This window comes from Pangasianodon hypophthalmus, chromosome 2 (assembly GCF_027358585.1).
Source record: "Pangasianodon hypophthalmus isolate fPanHyp1 chromosome 2, fPanHyp1.pri, whole genome shotgun sequence".
Taxonomy (NCBI): Eukaryota; Metazoa; Chordata; class Actinopteri; order Siluriformes; family Pangasiidae; genus Pangasianodon; species Pangasianodon hypophthalmus.
In genome coordinates this window covers 20,072,371-20,097,642 of record NC_069711.1, presented here as the reverse complement: position 1 = coordinate 20,097,642, position 25,272 = coordinate 20,072,371, and the positions used below count along the sequence as shown (strand labels likewise).

Genomic DNA, 25,272 nt, shown 5'->3' with positions numbered 1-25,272 from the left:
CAAGCTGCAGACCCCACATCCCTTCATGGCAATGGTATTCCCTAATGGCAGTGGCCTCTTTCAGCAGGATAATGCGCCCTGCCACACTGCGAAAATTGTTCAGAAATGGTTTGAGGAACATGACAAAGAATTCAAGGTGTTGACTTAGCCTCCAAATTCCCCAGATCTCAGTCCGATTGAGCATCTGTGGGATGTGCTGGACAAACAAGTCTGATCCATGGAGGCCCCACCGTGCACAATGGTAGCTGGTTTTAATGTTATGGCTGATCAGTGTGTGTGTGTGTGTGTGTGTGTGTGTGTGTATATATATATATATATATATATATATATATATATATATATATATATATATATATATCACAGCAGATATCATATATATCACAGCAGTTTTTTTGCAACTGCTGTGAGTGCAGGTGTGAATAGGTTCTGTTGTACCACTTTAAGATGACAAGGACAAGTCATTGACATTTCAGCCATCTTTCAAAACCATGGGCAAGACATGGATAATACAGGCCCTGAAATGCCTTTGTCCCCTGGAGTGTGATTACATAACCTGTGTCACATTGAATAATGGAATGTGAGTCACCTTCAGATGTGAATTAAAGAACAACTTTCCCACTTGCGTCACTCACTGCAGCTGTTCAAATTCTCCTTTAATTTTCCTTTAACCAAAGTCTGCAATTCATTATATTACAGATACCAGATCACCATGTTAGTACAAAGTTTACCGTGACGCTCATCCATTTATTGGTAAGATCAGTTAATGTTTGAACAGAGAATGCTGATAACCCAAAAGGCTCTGAGTAAGTAGTGAATGCAGTTTATGATCAGCTCATCGGAAAGACATGTTTGTATTTACAAGGTCTAGGCATGCAGCATATCTCTAGAGATTAAAGGTATGCATGAAGCGATATTACTGCAGGTGCTGAAGTTTGTTCAATTTTCTGTTTTGTTTTCTTTTAGCACAGGGAAAGAAACTTTAGCAATACATACAATTTTAATGACTGTTTTCATTTGCATTTTTCTGTGTCAAAGTTCAATGAATTAATGCATTCATAGGAAGAGTGGCAGTACTGAAGCTCCGCACGAGGCTTTTTCCAATCTCATCCGATGATCCTTTACCCATCTGGTACTATTCATCCAGTGAATCATCTAATTCAGACGGTCCTATTCTAAAATAATTAGCTTGTTTCTCTGCATATTATACATTTTCACAAAGGCATTTGAGAATCCCAAATTTACCTTTCCACATATGCACAAACAATTAATCTGGTGTTTCTTGTGGTAACACAACACTACAGGTCAAAGTTTAAGCAAGTGTCAAATATTAATCAATAATTAAAATGAATGTGACTGCATGCTAATAGCACTTTAGAGTGTTTACATTTCCAATGACTTGCTGGAATATTCTCACGACCTGATTTGGCATTTGTCTCGAATGTTCTCTCTAATGGTACCAGCTTTTTCCAAACACACCTCTTTTAAACTGTTTAACATGATGTCGGATGAAGTGAACACAACCCCTTCCAAATGAATAGGGAACGAATAGCATCATTACTTGGCAATCCTGAGCTCTCCTGTTTAACAAAGTTCCCTAGGGAGGATTTCGTTTTAGGGCATCCATCTCATTCTCTCTAAAGCAATCTTGGATTTTGGATAGGAAAAACCACTTTACCTAAAAAAAAAAAAAAAAAAAAAAAAGGTGAACCATAACTGTGTGTTGAAGCTGCAAATTACATATAACCTCTGGAGCTAGAAAGGGAACATCTGGAGAGCAAGCCCTCCTCAGAGAGGCTTAAAGTCGAGCAGCTGGACAGAGTGAGTAGTCAGAAGTTGCTCTGTGCTGAAGTGGAAGATGAATTCTGCTCTTGTGCTTCGTACTCTGGCCCAACTGTTGCTGGTGGCTACTATTATTCACACTCAGCCCCACTACTTCCATGGAGAGGAGTGGGTCAACGCATGGCGCCAGGGCTTTAACTTCCAGTGTCCTCACGGCGAGGCGCTGGTGGCCATCAAGAGCTACTTCAGTGAGGAAGAGGGCTCAGACCGTCTGTGGAGCTTTGAATGTCAGCCGACCCCCACCACCCTCGGAGAGCCCAGCGCGTGCTGGTGGGATGATCTCAACCTTGCTGGCATGGAGTGGTAAGTCTGTGTGTTTGTATCTTCAAGGACATGTAATGTGCAACATGTGTGTGATTTGTAAGAACACATCCTGAAGGACAGAGAAACAGAAGGTGGCATGCAATCTTATCTGGGCTGACTGAGTAGCAAGATCGGACCAAACCGTTATCTGTGTCCCAGTCTCCCATACCAGCTGTTTGAAGCAGTTGGAGAATTATGGCAGCCTGCAGTAATGTTTGGCTGCTAGCCTTTCAAGTGAGATTAATGATACTATTCACTGCACTAATGTGAAATGTAATCCACTTAAGATATGAAAGAACAGGATTCAAGCATTCTGTGAGTTCATTGAAGTATTTGCTAAACTGAAACATTTTAAATTTAAAAATATAATTTCTCCACATCTAACACATGGATAGGATCCCTATTAGTCTATAAAAGTTGTTCTTAACAAAGGACATTTCAGTATGAGTCTGTCTGTGAAAAGCAATTTTGGACAAATCTGTCTCAACTAAACACAATGCTTTTTTCCATAACTCTGCATTAAAGCTGCAAATTACATTTCACTTCTGGAGTCAGAGCCCAAACATCTGGAGTGCAAACAGTCCCCAGAGATGCTTCATGAGGAGCAGCTGGACAGAAATGTCATATATGAAACAGACGCATCAGTGGCTGCCATGTTGGGTCATGGCTGCCCAATTATTAAACAACTTTTTGCTACTTGAACATATATCTGCATAATTTGTATTTTACACTGTGCATAGAGGACTGCTTATGTTTGTGTAATGGGCAGAAAATAAATTTTCTCATACTTATAACTCATGACATTGAAATATATCAATGTAATAATTTTTTTTACTGTTGCTGTATGTTCAGTCTTAATGTGATGCAATGCCACAGAAACCGTGTCTCCTGTGTTTTGGTAAGAGCTCAGATGTGAATACTTGCGGAAAGCTGAGATAAAACATCGCTTCCCAGCTGTTTGCAAAGCCAGACCGTTGCTGTGGAAACATCAGTGTTATTTGTTTACCATGGAGGAAAATAAATTTGAAAGCCAACCAAACCGGACTGAAATGAGACAAACAGACATTTTGGTTGAGCCAGGACTTGCACACAGCATTTTACCTCACGTCCGTTTCAAAATCCAGTCAACCACTGGCCCGAGAAAACTCATCAGGGAAACATTTAAAGGTCTTGTATCATGCCAAAAGTAATTTTTATGAGCGGACTGTGGGCATGTGCACCAAGCAAAATTATGCAATAGAATACAAATCCCCTAGGTTTTTAAAAGAAAAGGTAGGAGAGTTTATATTATTCAATAGATAGCATACACTAAATCCTAAACCAGACAACAGAATGACAGATATCATATATTAATTTCAGCCAAGGGTGGACAAAATACTGAAAAATTATACTCGAGTGAAAACATACATTATGTGTCAAATTCATAGTCTATTAAAAGTCGAAGGATCCAGCCAAAATATGTACTCAATTGAAAGTAAAAAAGTTGCTAATGTTTTGAATGTACTCAAGTATTACAAAGTAAAAAAAAAATTTTTAACTGATGAAATTAGGTTAATATCATATTTTAATGAAAAATATTACTTATCTGATTACTTATCTAAAACTTTTAGAAGATTATGTTTGTTTTAAAGCAACTACACAGTTTTGCCTGAAAAGATCATTCAATCTCTGTATTTTACAATATTTACCATTAGCTAGAATTTAACTTGATGCCCAACTAATTGTGTTAGCTACTGGAATAGATGCTAGTCTAACCTGGCATTAGCAAAGAAAACATGCTAACATAGTTTAAATACAGCCAGTTAATGTTAGAAAATTAGCAAAAGTCACCTCAACATGCTTTTTCAAATTAGAATTTTCAAGTTAGAGTACATGCCTTACAGGAAGCCATAGGAGATACCTATTTTATACAAGTCTTTGCTTACTCCAGCAATTGAAATAGCATACAGCCATTGGCTGGCTGAAAGAAGAGGAGACACTGAAGATTTGTAATGAGTTCTTTGAAAGTCTTAATAAAAATGTAGGGAGTAAAAAGTATTTTTTCTTGGAAATTTAATTAAGTATAAGTACAATTTCAATCATACTCAAGCACAGTATAAATACCCCACAATAATACTTAAGTATTGTAATGATGTACAATATGCAATTTTCCACCCCTGCTTTCATATATGTAACCAATGGATCTAAACCTGTAATATTGTAGTTATGTAATGTAATGTAATGTAAATTTTAGTCAGTTTGCAACACCGACAATTCCACAGCTCATGTTTCAGCTTCAGGACACCTTCACACATGGTCATATTTTCAATACCATGACTGTTTTCAAGAAATTAGAGAACTACAAGGAACTATTTAGGTGGAAAACAAAATCTTTTTTTGTTTCCTGTTGGAATGGCTGCATGTTGAACCTTACACCCCTTTCAGAACTGTATAACCTTTTAACCCAATTATAATAACAACCTGACACTGACTGAAAAGTATTATCTAAGACCCTTTCTCATCAGTTACTGCTTTTAACTTGTGACAATGTAAAACACACAATGTCTAGATGTGACAAATCCTGAGGAAGAAGAAGGGATTATGAAAGCTGCAGTCTAATAGCATGGTTTCAATCCCTCACCTGTCCACAGTCTGCATGGAACATTTTTAGCTAATTTCAGTTGGCAAGTTATTGCTGTAGAGTAAAGAACAGGGTTCTGTAATAGAGAGTGTGTGTTATGTGGTGCAGTATAAACACGGCTGAACCACAGGGTTAACATGTGCTTTGTGAATTGCATGGTAATTTTAATCAAGATCTCTTTTATTCACCACGACACATCATTTCCATTTGTTTGGAAACATTTGGTGTTGCTCAGACATTTTGGGATCATACTAAAGAGATATATATTTTAAAAACATAAAACATACCTTACATCATAGTAAATTGAAGTACTATAAGTGCAAGCATAAGTAAGTAAGATAAATATCCATGCAGACCATACTAAACACATTTGCTTGGTCTGATTAGCTACTAGTGGCCAAAACACAAGTGAGCTGGTCAACCTAGTGACATAGAACAAAATGTGTTAATGGTTGGAGTTAGGATGGAGTGTTGAGGTTGTACAAAAAATGTAGCATATTTTTCTTGACTCATTGTCCATAAATGGAATTTTTAACACCAAGATTTGAGAAATCTCATCCTACTTCTGTAAAAATAAAAAAAAACTAGACTGATTGTAAAAAGCACATGCTGAAGGAGCACTGATGCTGATCATGCTGCTGTAAGACCAGTAGAGGCCAAGCTGTGCATATGCCACAAAATCCCCAATGTTAAATTAACACCTAAAGCATTTAATTAAGTTCAGATGAACCTCTGTGAACACTTCAGTGCATTCTGTATTGATGAAGGGCACTTTGAAGGGGGACATGCCCATGGCAGCCATTTATCGGTTCGATCCAAACAAACCAATGAAAAGCATTTACTTCAAATGGCCCTTCAAAAAGATCATTTCCAAAGGTAATAACCGATGGACACTTTGCTCCTGAGATTCTCTGCCTCATTTTTATGGCAAAAAAAAATGGCCGTGGCAACAGGAGGGTTTAATTAGGTCAAGTCCAAATATGAAACAATATATTTAGTATTATTAAATTGGAATGTCGAAACAGCTGAAAATAGTGGTGCAACAAAACAAACTCTTTACAAATGTACAATTTACAAAATCAGATTAAATGAACAGCAGCTCCTAAATGAAATTGGTCACTGCATGGGGACGTTTTTGCTGCATAGAGCATTTGTTTGTTATAAAATTGAAACAGTTTTTTGTGATTTTGTGACTCTAAAACACCTGCTTCTGCTTTATAAAATGATGTTCAAGTGCATTTCAAAGAGCTGTTAATTTCCCTTTAGCGTTTTCACTGTCTAGGTTGAAGCTTCAGAGGGAGTAGGGCATACTCAGGGTCACCTCAGAATGGACTGCAGCCTGTTAGAGCTCTTTCAGTATGAGAAATTTTGTTTTGTACTGTTTCCTGTTTATCAGGAGGTATTAATTCTACACTGTATGGCCAAACGTTTGTGGACACCTGACCATCACACCCATATGAAGGTTTTCCCCAAACAGTTTCCAACTTTGTGGCAACCGTTTGGAGAAGACCCTTATATTTTTGTATGTTTTGTAGCATTACAATTTCCCTTTATTGGAACTAAAGGGCTGAAACATGTTCCAGTATGACAGTGCCCCTGTACACACAACAAGCTCCATGAAGACATTGTTGGCCAAGGTTGGAGTGGAAGAACTTGCGTGTACTGCATAGAGCCCTGACCTCAGCCCCACTGAACACCTTTGGGATGTACTGGAACACTGACTGCGCCCCAGGCCTCCTCACACAACATCAGTGCCTGATCTCACTAATGCTCTTGTGGCTGAATGAGCACACATCCCCACAGCCACGAGCCAACATCTAGTGAAAAACCTTTCAAGAAGAGTGGAGGTTATTATAACAGTAAAGGGGAACTAAATCTGGAATGGGATGTTCAATAACACATATGGGTGTTATGGTCAGGTGTTCATATACTTTTGGCCATATAGTGAACTTCCAGCTTAAATAGTGAAGTAGTAGAAATGATAAATAAAGATATATTATCATATATACTGTCACTCATATGCTCAACGGATAACTATAAACAAGGACATATAAACAGGCATTTATATACTATATAAACTATATATACTAATATACTATCGCTCATATATACTGTCACTCATATGTTCAAAGGATAAACAAGGGCATATAAACAGGCATGTATGTTTCTAGCAGCCATTGTATAGCAGCAAAAAGGCCTGTGTTCCAATTGTACAATTGTTCCAGACTACAATTGTACTCTGCTCTCTTTGCCTGTTATATATATATATATATATATATATACATCACACCAATATACATCACACCAATGCATATGAGTGCTCATGCTGACCCCTGTCCACTGGTGAAAGCACCTGCAATGGGCATGTGAGCATCAGAACTGGACCATGGAGCAGTGGAAGAAGCTGGCCTGGTCTGATGAATCACATTTTCTTTTACATCATGTGGATGGCCAGCCGGGTGCATGTACTTTGCTTATCTGGGAAAGAGATGGCACCAAATGAAGAAGGCAAGCCAGCGGAGGCAGTGTGATGCTCTGGGGCCAATGTTTAGGCAGATGGTTTTAATGTTATGGCCGATCGGTATATATATATACATACATATATATATACGTAGCATATCATTTAATTTTCCATGCCACTAAAAATGAACACTAGGAAAGATCACTATTAGCACACAATAGATGCCCTTATTGTGCAGCAATGGTGACCTTTACTGTGCATAGCTGTGTTGTTGCATTAATAGATTAGTGTGATGGTGATGGTGGTAGTGTTAGTTTGTGTATGTGTATGTGTGTGTGTGTGTGTGTGTGTTTGTGTATAAGTCAAAATACATAGGAGAATATGTAATCTGCCAAGTTCCATTCAACATCATGCAGCAAGATACATTTTAAATTCATTCTAAATTCACAAAAAAAAAATTGAGTAAAGGAGAATAACACACATTTGAGATGACTATACAGTGTTACATTCTGTATGCACATTTCATTGCGATAATGTATACTTGCATATGAAGAATTACGCATTTAACATTACATTCTGAAGTGACTTACAAGCAAGACAGAATCCAGTCTAAGCATAGAGGTGAGAATTTAAGGGTTAAATGTCTCACTCTGGGCTCAGATTTAACTCACAATTCGCCAGTCACTTACACAGATTAACCACTGAGTTATCTTTTATCACTGATTAGTGCAATCATTCATTAGTGTATATATATATATATATATATAAAACAATATATCTATTATTTTGATCCACTGTATGGATGTACCTGAATACAAATACATTCTTTGGAATGAACTGATCATGTGTCCTAAACAGATGCAAATACAATTATGAATAGGAGACACATTATCGCTTTTTTCTGTTTGTCAAATTTGTCCGCAGGTTGATATTTGCTGGTTGAGCAGCTGATTTCTCCTCACCTTGATCTTCCACACACAATGCATGTCTGGGTTGTGGGTTGCAATGGCATGTCTGTTGCTTTGATCAATGGCAGGGAAGTTTGCTCTGCTCTGCTACTTTAACTCTATGTTTGTGGCCATTGTTCTGAGCAGTCTGAGGGCTGCTCGATCCTCTGTGCTGCAATGTGCTCTCTATGTGGAACTTGTGCAAATATGTTTAATATTATATGATATAATATGATTTGTTTAACATTTCCTTAAAATAAAACTGTCAGTTCCCAGCAGAGCAGCCCATCCATATAGCTCATGCAGATCACACATTGTGCATGGAGCAGCATATCTCTGCTGGGGGCTCCAAAAAATTAATTTCATTAATTTAAAAAAAAAAAAATACCGTAACATGTATTTTCATTCTTCATTGTTATTAAGTGAACAAGCATACAAGCAAATTTACTTTTTGTAATATATTATGTGAATGCAAAATGACTTATTTTTCCAGCAGCCCTGTTTTTTTTTTTTTTTTCTTTCACAGTTTTCTGTGTAGTGGTAGAGTTGACATTTACTAAATAAATAAATAAATAAATAAATAAATAAAAGCCTTTCTCCTTTAGACCATGCACACTTCCACTTTAAATCTGAACACAATTATAGATAAGAATATTTGTAGCACTAAACAGAAACAGATACAGATACAGTGACACTGCATTACACCCCTATCCCATTGCAATTTTTTTGCTTATGCTTAAAATCAGCTAAATCAGAAATAGAAATGGCAAGAGAACAAAAGCCGCGGCTGTAAACTAATTATTTTCATTGCATACTTAATTGAGACATCAGTATTAGAACATTTGAGCAAATTACTACAATATTTGATTCCCGGACAAGCTGACTCATTAAAGGGTTGTTGTATTTCATCTTTTCCTGGTCTTATAAACTTTCTGCGTAAGGCTGAGCCAGAGACAGCAGTGGAGAACACCAGGACATGGAAAAAGCAGATATTTTTGTGACAGAGTTTTAAACAAATGCAGAGTATAAGAACAGTTGGTGGGAATTAGACCTGATGAACTGTTATAAATAGATGAATATGAATAATCTGTTTTATATTCACCAGAAAAGTCAGTTCAGAGATGACTGGAACTGGCAGAAAGGAATATGATCCTCACTGTCTCTCTAAAATGTGTATGCTCCAATGCTTGAAATCATTTCCTGAGCTATTTGACAGGGTTTCATGCTTGGCATGGACTTTATATATTGTGTCCAGAAAGACATATTCTCATGCAAAATCTTCCCATTCATGACTGAAAGGAAGGCCAGATGAGTGTTTTAGTGATTGCTTTAGAGAATAAAGAACAGTGTTCTCTTTGACTCCATTCAGGTCTGTATTTAGTGCTGGCCATTTGTGTTCTAATCAAGCAAGACGGATGTTAATACCAGCACTGAGCTTGAATAGAGAAAATGCCATGTGGTCCCAGCTTCAGTATGAACACAGCTCAAGTCATTTTTTAAAACCACCATTGCATGTCATGCACATGGAATTTGGTAAAGTGCAAAGAACACCAGATGAGTTTAGTATTTCCAGTTTAACCATGTTGGCTGAGATTGCCACACTCAGGCTAGCAAAAGACATTTTAATTAGACAAATGCATGGCTTGCATGGACAGGAAAAATCTGCCATATGGGATTTAAGAGAGACAGTGCGTAGTGCCTTTAGGTCCTAGAGGAGCATATCAACAGGTTCTTTCCTGCTCTGAGAGCATACACAGTGGAATTAATTGGGCTCTGCATGCACCTCACTGATTCCCCCTCAAATCTGCCCACTAGAGATGATTTGCTTTGACCTGGAGCCATGCAGTCTCAACCTCCTACTGCCTGCCCAGGCCAGATGGGGCTTTGAGAATACACACAGTTAGACATGTTACCTGTTGGGAATTGCCAGTTAAAGGTTAAATTCTGAACAGGCTGCTCTTTACAATGCAAGCTTGCTCTTTTGCCTCAGAAATGATTGTCAGTACATGCATGGGGTATTTAGTGATACCTACACAACAACTACAATTCATACTGACACATTCATTCTTAGTATCTTGTGCAAGTTGACTCATGTCCTTATTTTAGTCTGTGTTCACAATTACACCAGAGTTACCACAGGGGAACAAAAGCTGAGCTCATTTAATGAAGTCTGATTCTACAGTGCGATTTGGGAAGCTCTATCTTTCCTATTGTACATACACTTCTAAATAGACATCAGTTAAGTAATAAACATCAGTTTATATAAATGAGGTATTGTACTCTAATATAAAAGTAGTTTACATGCTTGTTAATCCCAAGTGCTGTTCTCAGCAGGCCGTGGTCTTTATCAGCCGCAGTCATTTGAGAGGGGCTCATTTCTTTCGTCACCCTTCACGCTTCAGAAAGAGTCACTTGGAGAGAAGTCAGTCTCCCAATTGGTGGAGCTGGTCCCCATGGCGTCAGGGTTGTCATGACAAAGAGCCTGAGCTGCTGGTGGCCCGATGGTGGCAGCTCTGTTGTGATGACAACATCCTGTATGGGCCATACACAAGCAGTAACTATCAACAGACCTGTATTTACGGAAAACCGAGCAAGTACCTCTTGTTTCTCACCCCACCTATGACATGAGGTTCAGGCTTGGTTTTTGACCTCGAGAGTTCTTCAATATTATTGACAGATGAAATCAATTCAAGGCTACATCCTGCTGTGAAATGGAAATGTAACCACAATGGGGTGCAGAAATATGACTAACACTAGTCAACATCCTTCTAGTTACAATCACATTGGTTTTGGTTACAATCACATTAGTTACTGTAATCATAGGCCCCAGGAGCACACTGATTGAAAAGAAAATATGAATGGTGCTCATCGGAAAATCTGAGGAAAGAACACGGGCTAAATTTGATTTGTCCTTATAAACAGATATGTTGTATATTAACCTATAATATTTCATATAACATATATTATATTGTATAGTATAGTATAGTATAGTTTGGTGATACCATGCTATAGTACATTAAAATGATAAATAATACAATACATATGATTTGACATATAATGCAACATATACTATGCACTGTATATTAATATATTGTAGTAATATACAATACATAGTACTGTATATGTTGTATTATATGTCAAATCTTATATATTGTATCATTTATCATTATAATGTACTATAGCATGGTATCACCAAACTGTACTATATTATACTATACTATACTGACTGTATAGTATACACTTATTGAAGGGAATTATTTATAATCGCACTATCCTGCGTCAACCAAATGAAGATGGATTCTCTTTTAAGTTTGGTTCCTCTCAAGGTTTCTTCCTCATATTGGCTTGGGGAGTTTTTCCCTGCCACCTTCGCCGCTGGCTTGCTCATTAGGAATAAATTGATAAATTTAAAGTTAATATCCTGAATTCATATATTTCTGTATATACTTAAATTTATAACTTTTCATACAATGAATTCGGCAGACATCTTGTGGTGCCTTATTATTACTTATTAGTAATTTGTAAGCCTAGCTGTGAAGCCAATGCTGTCCAGTCTAATTATCAGCAATTAACCATTTAGTCTCATGTTCAATTTCTGGTCTTTTCCTGAAGGACTTCCACGTGCAGTGACAACGGTATTGTGGCTGGAGTGCAGAGTCAGTACTTTCCATCTACTCTGGACCGAGAGTGGCGGTTCTACTGCTGCCGCTACAGTAAAAGATGCCCTTATTCCTGCTGGTGAGTAGGCAAAGGCTCAGACTTAAAGTACTAAAGTTACTTTGTACTTTGATTACATAGTCACACTGGATTCAGAAAGCAGTTCCAACTTTAGCAAATGTATGGTCATTTTTTGACCAGTAATCTTCTCCTCATTCTCCTTCTCCTTCATTTTCAACAGGAAGACCTCTGACGTTCCAGAGTACTACAAAGAAGAGGCTGAAATGGTCGTCCCTGCTTATGGCTACTTCATCCGGGGAGCTCAGACCACCTTTAGCGGGGTGCTCAGGTACGGATGAGTGTCTCAGTTTGAAGGCAGTTCATGTTCATGTTCAACTGTTGTTAAGGACACTGCTTTTGGTGTAATTAAATTAACAGCAATTTTTTTTTACGTAATGCTAATGAAGTAAATCACATCTCAGTAGATTGTGTTTTACTCTTTTGCAGGGATCGCCAGTGGAAGTACATCCTGTGCAGGATGACAGAACATGATTGTGAATTTCAGAACTTTTAAGTCTGGAATTTGTTAAGCACCAACCTCCAAAAAGTCCTCATAAATAGCCACGGACTTTTATGAAATTTAATTATAAAAGGCAATCATACAATTACATATGTAATTCAAGTAAAAACAATTTTATTACCTAGGAATTCATATGGTTCATTCCTGTGTGATACATTTTCACATTTTATGTAATCCTGCATGGTTTAAGAGGCTCATTTGATTTACATAATATAGGTATCTTCAATACAAACACCTAGACTATTTCTTTACCTACAGTTTGTTTCTTCTATGTTTGAAGTGTAAATCTTTATTCAAATGCCAAATCAAAGCACTGTGAATGGAATGCATTTTTTGACATCTACATCACCTGTTTCGACAAAAGAAAGTTATTGCAGTGTGTCTTATTTTGTATCAGATGTTTACAGCAGCTACATAACAACCAATAAAGCATTTTTTCCCTGAGAGTTTGGATTCCCTTTGGATTGGAACAATGTATGGAAATTGCATAAAACTATTTCATAGTTTTTCATTGGCTTTCTTTTATTAGAGAATATTTGTTACTTCCACACATCTGCGTCCACACTGCAAACAAACTATTCATGTAAACAATAAATACTAATATTATAATACTCATAATATTATACTAATAAATACTACTAATAAATACTTAATAACTAATAAATAAAGTAATAAGTGATAAGTGATAAGTGAAAATATGAACACACGAACACTGTGTTTTATACAATGGCACAGTTTTAATTGGATTATTTTTTAAATATATTAAATGAAATGGTTATCAACTTTTTAAAGTATTTTTATATCACGTTTTTATTTAATTGGTTTCTTTTATCAGTTATCATTAATATTTGTTACTTTCACCTCTCATAGGACGCATAGCTTTTGCAGGGCCTCTTTCGCAGGAATGGTTTAAATAACATTTTTATTTTGTTTGCATATTTGTTTCTCAGTAGAGAACTAAAAAGGAAATTACAGTTTTGTTGTATGATATGCTGCTGACTAATTACAGCAGCAGTTATGCTGCATTAAATTGTATTCTGACTCACTGTTTCCTTTGTAGAAATGTTTATGCATGGGTGTTGACCTATTTATGCATGCATACTGCATGCTGTGTGTGTATGTGTGTGTGTGTGTGTGTGCGCATGAAAGAGAATGAATTACAAGTGCAAAGGGAGAGAGAATTACATGTTACTTGAAGATGTTGGATTTTTAGGTCAGCCCTTAACCAGACTATATATTTCCTTCGAACTTACTTAAAACACTTAAACAAAAGATCTTGACTACATTAACTTGTTAGAGCTCAGTTTTATTGTTGTGTAGCATCTAAAAAGCACCATGTTAACACTCCCCCCAACCCCTCGACCACCCCCCAACTCCCCAAATACCTCTCAAGCTGATTTTGTGTGGACAACTAGTGGCTCAGTGATTTGGCAGCTGAGTGACTCTCAACATTGTGTATTTATGGAAGCTGCTGTTCAGAGGCAAAAAGCCAGACGTCACAGAGAAAGACAGCTGCTTAAGTCAAATCACCTCAGTGATGGCAACCAACACCCTGTCATAACTCACAGACCTGCAATACAACCCCTCAGCGCTCATTAAAATAAAAACAGAGCAACAACTTTATTTGTCAGCCTGCCCATCTTTGTCCCAGCTTAATTCTCTCTCTGTTCATTTTAATTACAGATGGTAGACAAGCACTGTTGATGGCAAAATGCTTTTTTAAGGGAGAATGCTGTAATTATGGTTTGTTTGCAGGAAAGAGGCAGCTGTAAATCCTTTTTCACTGTATTTGGTTTCAGGACATGTTCTCAGTCTATTGTGTAAATGCAGGATAAATAGAGTCTTAGGCAACAATCAGCATCAGGAGAAAAAGTAAGCATGCCTTAACTAGTCACGAAGCATTCAATACATAACCCTGTCCTGTAGAGACAAAAAGACTAAGTCTCCAAAAAAAATCTCAAAGAATAAGTTAGTGAGACTGAATTAACAGAAAGATGCCACATAGGCCTGTCTTAATTAGATCTTTAAGATGGGATAAGATACACATACACGCATGCACACATGCACACACAGATTTTACTGATTAATATGATGATGAATGTCACAAAATTTGCTTTATATTTATTTTTATATGATATATATATATATATATATATATATATATATATATATATATATATATATATATATATATATATAAGAGAGAGAGAGAGAGAGAGAGAGAGAGAGAGAGGGAGAGCACGTATGTGCCACAGACTGGTGGATGTTGAATGTAATGAAATAATTGACTGTCTTTTTGCTTTAGGTTTTACTAAATGCTGGAACAAATTAAATAATCTAAGTGTGTACATGTGTGTGTGTGCGTGTGTTTGCGCTTGTAGTAGGATTGTAACACAATGATACCGGATCTGCATCTGTATCTTTTTACTGCTCCAAATATCTGTATTCATACCTGTGTTCAGATTTAAACCCAAAGTGGGCATGGCCGGGATCTTTTATTTTATTTTTTGAAATGCCAGCACTGTCAGCATGGTCTGTGAATTCTGGCTCTGACAGTTCCTCAGCATCAGTTACATCACTCAAGATAACAATGGATCTCAACTAGAGATGTGTGCAGGACTTTTTTTTTTAAATCTCATTTCTGCAGTTATTATTTTTATGTTATTTTATCATGTTCACAATATTTTCTAATTAATTTAGTTGGTTCTATTTCACAAAACATAAACAAACTAGTAGCCTATTTGGCAGTTACTTTGTATTTCTTTGTCCCACAAGCTTCATATCTGACCATTCACTCGTGCCCACATGAAAGTAAAAACCCTGTGCTTGTGTGACTTTTTGTTGCGTCCAGTGAGATTCCAGTACCAATGTACAACTCTAATCTCAAAAAGATGTCCTGTTAAATGAATAATGCACCCTGTATTCATATCTATTTGTATCTATTTAGAACACATTCTCTGTTCATTCAAAATGTATTTGTTTTCAGTTACATCTCTAGTGTGTAGTCAGCATGGTCTGATGACCACAACTATAAACTCCACATGCTTCATAGCCCAGGGTATGCATTTGACCCATCTTAGACCCACTGTATGAGCGTTTTAGCTTTTATTTGTTCTACATGAGCATTTTTTTTCTAGCAGTAAGTATAATATATAATAACATTATTACTCTTACTTCTGCTGTCAGAACTGTGTTGGAGAGAACCAGCCTGTACCAGAGGTTTACTGAAGATGAGTACTGTGGTTGGACCTTAAGTGGCTAATGTGTGTCTACTATAATTCTCCACCATTTAATCAGTAAACTAACTGATTGGAACTGGGCAGGAGCGTTTGTGTCCTTGGCACAGTGTTCTTTGTTTTGTCCACAAGGCTGATGACGTTAGCCAGAGAAAAGCTATTTCCTTCCTCTGCTTTATTCTTTTCAGTTTGGTTTACTGTAAGAGTGGCATTGCTTTGTTCTTGGACTCTTCGACATGCAAGAATTCGAAGATAATGGTTTTCTAAACCTGGCAACTGGTTTGATATTTGGCTAGATAGATAGATAGATAGATAGATAGTATTATTGTGTTGAAAGGTCACCTTCTACATATAGAATGTATGTGTGTGTGTTTGTGTGCCTCTGACTGTTTGCCTGCTGAATCTGTGTAATGAGAGCAGCACATTTCTGTAGGTTAAACCTTCACCACTGTGTTCTCTTTGCTTCACCAGTATGATCAAGAACATCTAAATAACCAAAAGGCAACAGAACTTTTCCAGACCCCTACTGGGGTATAGGTCAGTGTAAATACCTCTGTTCCTTTCCTCCTCTTACAGCTTACACAGGCCAGTTTACACATGAAACATACTACACTACCGACCAGAGGACAAGTGATTTTTTTTTACATGACTTGGGACTTGGGTTTGTGACTGTTCACAATGAGTCACCTTTTTACATAATTAATTTTTTTTATACTTATTCATTATAGCTAATTTCATATATATATATATATATATATATATATATATATATATATATATATATATATATAAAACACACACACACACATATATATTATATATAGTGTAGTATGTGTAGTTTTTGTAGTTTTTACTCCTTTCTAACATTTATTTGTCTGGTTAATATGTAACTCTTTTTGAGAAATACAATACTTATTACTGCTGCTGGGTGTGAGCAAACCTGTAGCCTGTTGGCTTGGCTTTTATCACGCCATACACACACTGCCATCTCTATGTATTAAGCAATCTGTTCATATTATCACTGCTAACACCAAGCCCTGCAAAGTGATAGTAAGCTCGTTAAGGATTTTTTTACTATTATTCTTGTTCTGTTTCAAAGAGCTTGGCTTTGCTTTCTGTGTCATGAACATTATTTATAACAAACGTTATTAAAGACAGCAGTATTGAAGTGGCTTATGTCTCATAAAAAGTTACTCTTTGACCTGTGATTAGATTTTTCCACAAGGACACACTGGCATATTGTATTTTCATTGGTATGTTTGTACATGTAATAAATCAGGACTGATGGCATTACTGAATATGCTGGAAAAGACTTGTAGAGCTAGAAGTTCAGAAACCAAAACTTTGGACTTAAGACTTGGATATGGATCTGCTTATACTGAAGACTATGCCAGCATATGCAAAAGGTCATAAAATGTGTCTTAAATATGATCAAAATCTTTTATTTTAGCTTGACCTGTTTCTCTTGGTAATAGTTTACCCTGGTTGTTGGATCATTGCTAGTCGAATGATGTAGGAACATCATTATTGATATTAGCTTTTTTTGAATGATGTAGGCTATTATAAAATTATACACTTTAATGATACATAAAAAGGCATATACAGTAAATGCTGGATTTGGATCTATTTATTTGAACATATACACAGATGGCCAATTTGATCTCTAGGTCCAGCGTTTCAGCACTGCAGTAGTGAATAGCTAATTTCGTGTCTGAAGAGCAGATCCCTACTCTAACACGATGGCACTCCACAGGGATCCAAACTTGTGACCTTCCAAAATACCACACTGTCTCGTGCTCTTTCCTCTCCCCCTTCCATTTCAGTTCCTTCCTTCTTTCCTGCCCTCCCTCCTCTCCATTGTTCCTTGTCCTCTGTCTCGTGCTACTTTCTGTCATGGGTAGGGCTGATCGTCCATGGAGAGGGAGGGAGGGCACAATCTCTGCTGGCTAAGGTAATAAGTTTTAGGCTGTCAGCAAGTTTTCATTGCTTCATAGCACTCATGCCTGTCAAATGCACATTATGGCAGGCATGCCTACGCACATGCAGTGCTTCGGACACTCAGGTCTTCAATTCAAGGTCAAACTTCAATGAAGGAGAGCCAGTGCATTATTTCAAACATGCTTCCCTTATGTTATCCTTCTGACTGCTCTCTGCCCTTTCTGTTTTGAATAAGCTCGTAATGAAAGTGTAATTTTTATTTTCTATATCCAACAGTTGGCTTTTTTTTAAAGCACTCGGGTGTTTATTAACTCACATTAAGATAAACTCTATAGAAGGTGAACAGGTTTCTGAGAACTTGCAGACCTGCAGGTATGCGGTTTAGTCCTACTGAAAGCATTTCCAGGGAATGTTATAACCAAAGGGAATACTAAGAAATTTAAAGTACTCTTTGATTTTATACACAAAAAAGTTGATTATTTTCCCCTTCTAACTAAAAGAGCTTACATGCAACAGACTGGTTTTATATGGAAGTGCACAATCTGTTGTTAAATGATTGTAATTATGCACCAGTAACTCAGTAACTGACCAGTTCGTATAGATAAACCTTGAGCGATTTGCATATCATTAAGCAAATTCCCGAGCAAGTGAGTCAGTCCACTGTATTGTTTTTCCTGATTTTCTGAGAGTCGTCCATCACTGCTTTCCCAGCAATGTCAACTTGTGCTAGTTTGAGTGGGTGTCTGTGTTATTGGAAACAGAGAGGCCCTTAGTTATAACATGAGACACTAACTCCTGTTTTTTCTTCTCGATGTGGTGAAAGAGAGCGCTAACAAAGGTCTCATTATTCTTACTGCTTTGTGCTAGGGTAACTTCATGGGTGATTAGTCCAAACAGGATAAATCACGGGTTTAATACCAATGCAGAATGAATAGTGCACTAATCTCCCTTGGCTACATTTAGGTCTTCCGTCATTTCCTGGTGAAATTATCAGAAGTGCATCAGTGGAAGTGTGTCTGGATAATTAAATATTTACTATTTCTTTTCCCTTTTGCATGATTTCAGGTTTAAAATATCCTCCTTAATGCAGTCCAGAACTGCTTTAAGATTCAGTTTTTTTTAATTTGATAAGAAGCTTGCAGCAGTGTCTTAATGTGGTAGATGAAAGGGACTTTAGAAGGGAAAGTTAGTGGAAACAATAGCAGTACTTTGATCCCACAGCCCTTAGGAGTGGCCCACTCATATAGCCGTGCCAAGCTAATAGCTGAGAGTTCATGACTTGATTGCGTAATGGAGGTGTTGGGGAGGGGGGATCAGGGTGTTACTAATCCTGTGCTCTGTGTACGGAGGATTGGAAAGACACCGTTTCGCTTCCCAGCAGGGTTTCATGCTAAACTCATCTCTGTTTTTACACCAACTGTCACACTGGCACTGCAGTCTGACTCAGCTCTGACCAAGTAACCCACAGCGGCCTTACTCTGTGTAATGGTCTTGCTATGCCAATGTGAATAAATACATAAAATACACTCATCATACAGTATAATAATATCAACAATTGGCATATGGCATTTTATTAATGATATTTCAGTGTCAGGTTAGTGGTGCGTTTTAAAATAAACATGTATTTTGTGTTAATAATTAGCATCATATTAAGGTCTGAGCTCGCCTGAATAACAAGAAGGTGCTTCCAGGAAGTCCTCTCAGATTTCAAGGTCACTTACATGCTCATAAACTCTTGGGATTTTTCCAGAGAGACAGAAAGTCACCTTGTAGCATATCCTGTTCTCTCCTGAACACAGGCACTTCTAGCCTCTTATCTATTCGTTAGATGTACTGCTCTTAGTGGACACACAGGACCCAATATCTCAACAGCACTTGCAATTTTCCACAATCGTTGTTAACCTCGTGATCTGACCTTCTGACCTCTGTGTAACCCTATGTATAACAGGTCAGCCTGAGAGACAACGGTTATCTATTTGTATTCAGACAGGTGTTACTATCCTTCTCCTTAAAGTGCTACCATGTGAAGCAGAAAAATGGCTCTTTTAGAAGTCCCAATATAGAAGAATAGAAGGACGGTATGGGAAGAGCCTCTATTTGGACAAGGGCGTCTCTTCTGGATCATGTCATTATTTTATACAAAAGAGTGCTACTGTCTGTATCACTTAATCAATATTTCAATATTCTTGGACAAGTCAGCACTTGAAAGTGACTGTTCTTGCTGGCTATTTCAATGATAAGTCCTGGACGAAACCAGTTGAAAAGTGTTAAACCAGTTTTTCACTAGTGTACGACTTTAGAAAATGGAAATCTTCCCTGTCTGTCTGGGATAGAAATAATGGTTGTGGATGGAACAGTGTGTGGGGGTAGATGAGTTTGCATGTGTGTGTGTGTGTGTATGTGTGTTTGTGCTATGGAACAGGGTCATCACTGAGCTGATATATTCTACTACACGTGTGCTATATGTACACATTCAGCATGTGTAGGCATCTGTGTCTGTCTTTACACAAACAAACAGAGACACACTCTTTCATTCTTACTCAATGATACACCTGCTCTCCTACACATACACAAACATAGGACACACATGGCATATGACCTGATTTATTAAATATTTTTTATTCTGGACTGTGTATTTAGACAAGAAATGTGCAAGTTCTCAGAAGTGCATTCAGTCTCCTTGTGGGGTTTGTACGCACAAATAAGAGAAGCACATACTATTTGTACCCCAGCATGTGTGATTCTATACTGTACGTATGTGAACCCACATGCAGCTTTATTCTGTTCTACTGTGCTACATTACACTGTGCTCTGAGAGACTTGTCTAGTCACAAAGATTGTCTTATAAATAGGTTTTCTCTTTGCATTCTTAAGTGTGTGAGTGTTTAACGTAGTCAGACACACTCACTCTCTTATATATCTAATACAAAGCCTGACCTATCTAAATAGCACCACATAAAAGATTTGGCAATATTTCTTCTTTTTCTTCTTCTTCTTCTTCTTCTTCTTTTTCTTCTCTCTCTCTCTCTTCTCACTCTTCACTCATTTTCTGTCTTCTCTCTTCACTTTGTCCTTCATCCAGACACTTCAAATTATCCTCATCATGTTTGGAGAGCTCCTCTATGGGAAGCTATCTAAAAGAGATGGATGAACCTGCATGGCTTTTCAATCTCACCTTCATACAGACAGTGATATATGCTACTTGTGATATTAGTATATTAATAGCAACAAAAGAGGTTAACTCATCAAAATAGTGAATACTTTCTTTATGTAGTATATAGACAAATTGAATCTGTTTTTCCCATTTATGTTATTCCCCTGTTATTCCCCTATTTGTGATATTAGTATATTAATAGCAACAAAAGAGGTTAACTCATCAGAATAGTGAATACTTTCTTTATATAGTATATAGAGAAATTTAATTTTTTTTTGTTTTTCCCATTTAAATCTGAAAATACACAGAAATCTGAAAAAACAACAGAAACAGAAATTCTGAAACATGTAAAACAATGAAAGGAAATGATCAGTATCTTGAATATTCAAAATATCTTGAGTATTAAAGATTCTGCACTATTTCTAAGTCACTATTTAAATGTAAGCCAGTTTATGTTATTGACCATTTTAACTCCTTTGTACAAAAGGTCGGATTTTTTGGTCTTATTTTAGTCTTATCTCTTCTATCTTATATGGCTTGTCATGTTTTGGACAAACCTGTGGAATCCAATTATTTGCTGCTGATAAAGTAATTTGTAATGAAAAATTTTGTAGAATGAACAATGAAGAATGCAAAATAGAAGCATTTTCGCTAGCGATCACAGACCCCAATTTATGCATACAGAATATAGGTATGCATATACTGTATATATGCACAGAGACGCTTTTTCTGAGCTATAACATGGTTTTGATTTAACTTTTTTTTTTCACTATATAATTAATCTTTTTGTTTCATTGAGTGATTTGTCTTGAAATGCACAACTGAGCTAGTTAACATTACTTGTTTTATTTTTTCTTTGACTTTATCTGATTTTTTCTGGTACAAGTCATCTTACACAGATACACACAGTCAAGGTTTGGACTGAATAGAATGTGCATCATTTAATATGACAGCTTATGTGTAAATTGTTTCAATAAATAAATACTCATCTGACCTAAACCCACTATGGGTTGTGTTGACTTGCGAGTGAAGAAGAAGCAGCCAGTAAGAGCTCAGCATGAGTGGGAACTTTTTCAGGACTGTTATTAAAGTATCTCCTGTGGATTGTCATGAAGCTCATGAGAATACCAAGAGTGTACAAAGCTGCCAACAGTCACCTGGAAGTCTCTGAAATATAAGATGATTTATTTAAACTCCTTTTGGTCACAGTATATTTCCATAATTATTATTTCATATGTTACTCTTCTTAATTTGTGTGAACTCACTTAGAATTAAAAAGTACTTCACGAATAATTTACCATATATATATGTATATATATACAACACAATATATATATATATATATATATATATATATATATATATATATATATATATATATATATACAACACAATATATATATATATATATATATATATTTACACTGTTTTATCACACAGTTACAGCTTTGTTTATGTTAGGAAACTGAGGTGACTGATTTAATATTTGTCCATCTGAATTTCACTCCAAGTAGGTCTTAATCCTGTGTGCTGTCTGTGTAGGAAGTCATTACCCTGTTAAAGGAAAGTTTATAGCTCTTAAGCCCAGTATGTTTAATCAAAACCTGTTTACATTCCTTAGCATTCATCATTCCATTGATTTTCACCAGATCTCCTACATCACTGGATGAAATTTTTCCCAAACCACAACAGAAACCTGTACTCCTGCAGCCTTATACTTTTCTTCAGCTCTTTTTTTTTTGACATACTGGTGATTTTTTTGAACCACACATTTAAAATTGAACTAGTTATGCTGCAGAAAATGGTTTCTTAGGTTCTCTTAGACCATTTGCCCAAGACTTCTGCTCACAGCATGTATTTTGGTTCCAGACAAGACTGCCAGGTGGAAGCATTTGACTAGATTTTTTTTCTTTCCCTTAGGGAAATGACCTTTAACTATTGTTCTTCAGAAGCAGACATGTTTTCTGTCTTCAGCTTGTCTAGTTCCTGCAAGTTATTTTCACAGTTTTGGACATCACATCTGGAAAATCCAGTCTGGTGGCCTGTTGTCATCTGATCATATCTTTTCTGATACAAAACTGTGACTATTTGTCTATTTATATAGATTTGTATACATTTGTATAGATTGTATAGACTTCTGAACAGTAGTCTGTATAATATACTGTGTAATAACACAATAGACCCAGTTTGTCATGCCTATTATTTCATATTATCTGCCTGAGTTAGCAGCAAAGAAACTTTTTTGTGCCTTTCTCTGGATTGACATTGCTTAATGTTCCCTCTGCACTGAAATGTGAGTAGTGAATGGCACAGAGTTGTTGTGAATGAAGTAGTGTGCCCCCTACTGATAAATCACTACCATTCCTTTTATTATTTTATACACACAGCACTTTTCAGACATAACAGTGGTAAAGAACAGATAAATTCATGAACAATGGGTCATTGAGAGTTGTTACAACTCTAAGGCTTTTGAGTTTCATGAGTCATGAATCAAAAAGATACACAGAGTTCCTTCTGATAAGGCATAGCTTTTGTTTGAGCGTTGAATCAACATGTGCCTACTACTTTGTCCCTGCAAGAAAGCCTATCATAGTAAATATAGCTGCTATATGATTGAAAGCTTGTTCTTTTCTGAGAAATTAGTAGATTTTCCACTCCACTGAAATGCTGTGAATGGGCCCAGTGCCCTTCCGTGGTAAAAGTCATATTCCGCTGGAAATATCATGTATACTATAAACACCAGCCTAGTGGTGTAAACAGGTGTGAATCTTAATGAGTGGACATGCGTGTAAACACACAGTCGAGAGCCTGAGGGTGTACCCATGAGGGCACAGAAGTAATGTGACCTGGCTCAGTGCCTTTACTACTATGCCTGAGTGTAACCCACCATGCCAGTGCATTTCAAGGGCATGATAATATCTTTACTCAGGGCAAAGTGCAAGGAGTGCAATCACAAGTCCTAGTCTCCCTTTTCTTTTGGTTACTGATGTTAGGTTTATGGCTAGATTTAGGAGTATGCATAGCATTATGTAGTTGCAGTAATAATTTTGTCAATAGATGGCCTTCACAAGGACAAACGTGTGTTTGTGTGCGAGCACGCTCAATTTAGTACATATATAGTACAATACAATAGAGTAAGTTATAATAGACACTGTTAAAAATACACACATTTTGTATCTTAACCCATTATTTTCTTTAAGAGACAACACACCTGATCTCAGAATGCATTTTCCATTTCATTTGCCTTTCAGGATTAAAATATGAACAGTCTGATTTATGATTTCATGGAAGATTGACCTCTCATTTTTCAAAAACAGTTCATAGACCTCACTGCCAGATAATGAAGAGCAATTAAAGTTTCCTTGCACTCTTATTTATCTTTTGTGTTTGGAGTACGTCTCTATCAGTGCATTAAATTGCCTGAAAGCAAAGCTACTATTATCTCTGTTATCATCAAAGCACACTGTTTCACAACCACATAAGCATGCTTGTGTGGTTATGAAACAGTGTGATGCATACATGTGTTACACTGGTATATGTGATATGCACCTGAAAATGCTTATATAGATTCAGTCTTTAGGCTGAGGTACAGAACAGTTATCAGTTGATTCAAGCATTAGAACTGATTTTAATATAGTAACCTTTGCATTCACGAAGTCTATGATGGGTACTTTTCAAATACAACGGATATTATTATTATTATTATTATTATTAGATATTGTGGGTTTTATACTGAAAGTAATTGACAAATTTTTTTTTTATTAGTGAATAGTACACAGGTAGTAGTTTAGTCAGTGAATAGAATCAGGAGTAATTTACTTCAGTTCTGCCTGAGTCACGATTCAGAGACTTTGTCCTGGCATGAATACAAAGTGTTCCATCTGACACCACATGACAGCACGACAGCGACCCCGTTCTGCATGAAAATGCAAAGCTCTTTATTATATATTCAAGCATGAATGCACTAACACACACAGACACACACCTACCTTTTGCTTGCAGACTAACCCAATAATTTACATAGCATGTTATGTAAACCTGAAGTGTGTGCATCTCCTTAAGCAGTAGCCAGATTCATGAGTTCAACATAATGATAATATCGAATGTCACATAATAGTATTTTAGTCAGTAATTACCAAAAAAAACAAAAAAAACAATGATTGCCATTATTGATGCCTCCAAGTCCAGTTTTGTGTTACCTACTCTGTTCTTTACTGCTTAAGTGCTGAAATTGGTAGCTTGTTCTTTCCCATTACAATACATCTCAAAATGTTTTATTCTTCTATACCTCAGCAATTCGCCCAAAATTACATTTTTATTAATTAAATAATGACACCTCATACTATTAGCCGGTATTTTCAACACCGGAGAATTTGCTGTGTATACACTATGTACGATGGTGAGTCAACTGAAAAACTTACAAATAAATTAGAATTAAATAATTCTAGAGGAATCTCGACACCTATTGAGGGCTGGACCACTTGCATTGAATAAAATGGATTATGAGGAAAAATGATACACTTTTTGTATCACCTAC

At 36.6% G+C, this 25,272-nt stretch overlaps 1 protein-coding gene across 1 annotated transcript; it reads left to right on the top strand.

Moving 5' to 3' along the window:
- The first annotated feature begins 1,737 nt into the window (after positions 1 to 1,737).
- On the top strand, positions 1,738 to 12,853 carry dpt (dermatopontin). Its single transcript, XM_026923691.3, has 4 exons — positions 1,738 to 2,142; positions 11,783 to 11,908; positions 12,069 to 12,176; positions 12,335 to 12,853. The coding sequence occupies exons 1-4, from the start codon at positions 1,856 to 1,858 to the stop codon at positions 12,399 to 12,401; spliced, it is 588 nt and encodes a 195-aa protein (XP_026779492.1). The 5' UTR covers positions 1,738 to 1,855; the 3' UTR covers positions 12,402 to 12,853.
- The last annotated feature ends 12,419 nt before the right edge of the window (positions 12,854 to 25,272 follow it).